The 3,801-nt window shown below is 53.2% G+C and overlaps 1 protein-coding gene across 1 annotated transcript in view; it reads left to right on the forward strand.

Moving 5' to 3' along the window:
- Positions 1-904: 904 nt before the first annotated feature.
- The window catches only part of LOC123982158 (mucin-5AC-like), a 9,794-nt gene continuing 6,897 nt past the window's right edge, over positions 905-3,801 (forward strand). Inside the window, exons 1-4 of the mRNA XM_046067573.1 lie at positions 905-1,032; positions 1,414-2,022; positions 2,143-2,427; positions 2,746-3,228. Coding sequence (XP_045923529.1) covers positions 905-1,032; positions 1,414-2,022; positions 2,143-2,427; positions 2,746-3,228 — 1,505 coding nt within the window. The remainder of the gene's footprint in view (positions 1,033-1,413; positions 2,023-2,142; positions 2,428-2,745; positions 3,229-3,801) is intronic.

Raw genomic sequence — 3,801 nt, forward strand, 5'->3', positions numbered from 1 at the left:
TCCCAGCTGTGAAAATTGGCTTTCTTCTTTCTTGTCTTATTATATTAAACTAAACGTCTTCAGGGTTTTTGGGATGAAACAGACAGAGATACAAACAGATTAATGTCTTCACTATTATTTGACATTGAACAAACTGAATGATTAATCCGTTAATCGTACTTACTAATGTTAATTAAGATTAAAACCTGGCTAACTGGCTGATAGAACTTGGTGCTCCCGGTGACAGTTGTTTCTTTCTCTGCAGACTTCTAATGGAACGTGGTTTCACCAGTTGAAACTGCGTTATTTCGACCACCTGCTGCAGGCGAGCGTGACGGCTGTGGCCGCCTGCGAGAATCCGGCAACGTCACTGCAACCGGCGTCACCGCTGGTGACGTGCAGAACGACAGCCGTCACTGTGAAACTGCCTTATGGAACAAGTCTGAAGAGGGTCAAAGCTCTGGGTGAAGAGGGGGTAGTTGGGAGAGCGCTCACAACAAAGATCCCCGGCGGAGTGTTGGTGGAGATATCGACGGCAGCTGACGCGGTAAGGAAGATTCACCATGATCCAGTTTGTAAAAGATTAGGGTCAGAGATAATAACTGAATGTTTTGCAGGATTCCATCTTTGAGATGATTTATGATGACTCTGCTGGGGTAATGTGGGGGATGCTGGCGGCTTGTTTCAAAGCAGAAAGTATAAAGGAGCATGATCATCACCCGGAAGCTCTGGAACAACACGACTATTTCAACCTTTGGGGCTTTGAGGAGATTTCTCTTTCACCGCTCCTAACAGTTCCTGAACAGCCTTCTATTTCAGAAACAGAACAACAAATCTCAGAGTTGTGGGGATTCAATGAAATTCCTGATGGTCCATTTACTGGAGACAAAACCGCTGATCCGTCACACACAACAGCTGCTCCAACATGCTTAACATCCACTTCTGCCCTGATGACCAGTTCCTCCACAACCACCAAGAGCCCTTGTCCAGCAACCTCTGCCTTCACCAGGCCAACAGCAACTACCCCAACCACAGCTGTTCCAACCACCACGAGTACTGCTCCAACTACTAGTGCCCCTCCAACCACTAACAGTGCCGCTCCAACTACAAGCACTGCTCCTACCACCACAAGCACCACTCCAACCAGCACGAGCACCCCTCCAACCACCACAAGCGCTGCTCCAACCATCACAAGCACCCCTCCAACCACTATGAGCACAACTCTAACCACCACAAGTACCACTCCATCCACAATGGGCACCACTCCAACCACCATTACTGCCGCACCAACCACAAGCACTGCTCCAACCAGCACGAGCACCACTACAACCAGCACAGTCGCTCCAACCACTGCCAGTGCTTTTCCAACTGAAAGCGCTGCTCCAACCACCACTACCACCGCCACATTCACAAGCACCACTCCAACCACCACAGCCGCTCCAACCACTACCAGTCCCACTCCTACTACAAGTGCTGCTCCAACACCCACGAGCTCCACTCCAAACACCACTGTTTCTCCAACCACTACAAGTGCTGCTCCAACTACAAGTGCTGCTCTAACCCGCACGAGCGCTGCTCCAACCACCACAGTTGCTCCAACCACCACAGTTGCTCCAACCACTATCAGTTCTATTCCAACTACAAGCCCTGCTCCAACCAGCACAGGCGCTGCACCAACTACAAGCACTTCTCTTACCACCACGGGCACCCCTCCAACCACCACTACCGCTGCCGCAACCACCACGCACACCACTCCAACCATCACAACCACCACTCCAACCACAAGAACTTCTCCAACTACTACAAGCACCGCTCCAACAACCCCAAGCACCGCTCCAACCACCACGAGCACCGCTCCAACCCCCACGAGCGCTGCTACAAGCACTCCAACCACCTCACCAACCTCAAGCACTGCTCCCTCGACTACGAGCACTTCTCCATCGACCACAAGCACCCCTCCAACCAACACTACTGCACCCACAACCACTGCTCCAACCAGCATGAGCGCCGCACCAACTACAAGCAACACTCCAACCACCACAAGCAACCCTCCAACCACCACAGCCGCTCCAACCACTACCAGTCCTGCTCCAACTACAAGTGCTGCTCCAACCACCACAAGCACTGCTCCAACCACCACGAACACTTCTCCAAACCCCACAGGCTCCAGTCCAACCACCACCATCCCAGCCCCAACCACAAACATTGCCCCATCCACCACGAGCACCACTCCAACCACCAGAGTTGCTCCAACGACTATCAGTTCTACTACAACTACAAGCACTGTTCCAACCAGCATGAGCGCCGCACCAACTCCAACCACCACGAGCACCGCTCCAACCACCATGAGTATGGCTCCAACCATCACTGCCGCTCCAACCACTACCACAACTGCACCAACCACCAATGCTGCTCCAACAGTTACCACTTCTGCTCCAACCACAAGCAGTACTCCAACCAGCACAAGCGATGCTCCAACCACCACTACAATAGTCCCAACCACAAACACTTCTCCAACCACCACAAGAACCTCTCCAACCACCACGAGCACCCGTCCAACCACCACAGTCGCTCCAACCACTACCAGTCCCGCTCCAACTACAAGTGTTGCTCCAAAAAGCACGAGTGCCGCTACTACAACAAGCACTGCTCCAACCACCACGAGCCCTTCTCCAACCTCCTCAAGCACTTCTCCAACCAGCACACGCGCTGCTCCAACTACAAGCACTGCTCCAACTACCACAAGCGCTTCTACAACCACCACAGTTGCTCCAACCACTGCCAGTGGTTCTCCACCCACAAGCACTTCTCCAACCACCAAAAGCGCTTCTACAACCACTACTGCTACTCCAACCACTACAAGTGCCGCTCCAACTACCAGCGGTACTCCAACCACCACAGTTGCTCCACCATCTTCCAGTGCTTCTCCAACTACAAGTACTGCTCCAACAACCATGAGCGCCGCACCAACTACAAGCACTGCTCCAACCACGAAAAGCGCATCTACAACCACTACTGCTGCTCCAACCACTACGGGTGCCGCTCCGACTACAAGTGCTGTTCCAACCACCATGAGCATCACTCCAACCACAACTACCGCCGCTCCAACCATGAGCACTTCCCCAATCACCATGAGCACCCCTCCAACCACCACAGTCGCTCCAAGATCTACCAGTGCTTCTCCAACTACAAGCGCTGCTACAACAAGCACGAGCGCCGCAGCAACCACCACAGTCGCTCCAACCACTAGCAGTACTTCTCCAACTACAAGCGCTGCTCCAACAAGCACGAGCGCCGCACAAACTACCAGCACTGCTCCAAAAAGCACCAGCGCTGCTCCAACCACCACCAGCGCTTCTACAACCACCACAAGCACCCCTCCAACCACAACTACATCCGCACCAACCACAATCTCTTCTCCAACCACCACGACTACTGCTCCAACCACCACAGTCACTCCAACCACTACCAGTGCTTCTCCAACCACAAGCACTTCCGCAACAACCACAAGCACCCTTCTTACCACCACAGTCGCTCCAACCACTAGCAGTAATTCTCCAACTACAAGCACTGCTCCAACAACCACGAGCGCTTCTACAACCACCACGAACACTTCCCCAACCACCATGAGCACCCCTCCAACCACCACATTCGCTCCAACCACTAGCAGTGCTTCTCCAACTACAAGCGCTGCTGCAACCAGCACGAATGGCGCACCACCTATAAGCACTGCTCCAACAACCACGAACGCTTCTACAACCACCATGAGCACTTCCCCAACCACCACGAGCACCCCTACAACCACCACAGTCGCTCCAACGA

This window comes from Micropterus dolomieu, linkage group LG13 (genome assembly GCF_021292245.1).
Source record: "Micropterus dolomieu isolate WLL.071019.BEF.003 ecotype Adirondacks linkage group LG13, ASM2129224v1, whole genome shotgun sequence".
NCBI classification, from domain to species: Eukaryota; Metazoa; Chordata; class Actinopteri; order Centrarchiformes; family Centrarchidae; genus Micropterus; species Micropterus dolomieu.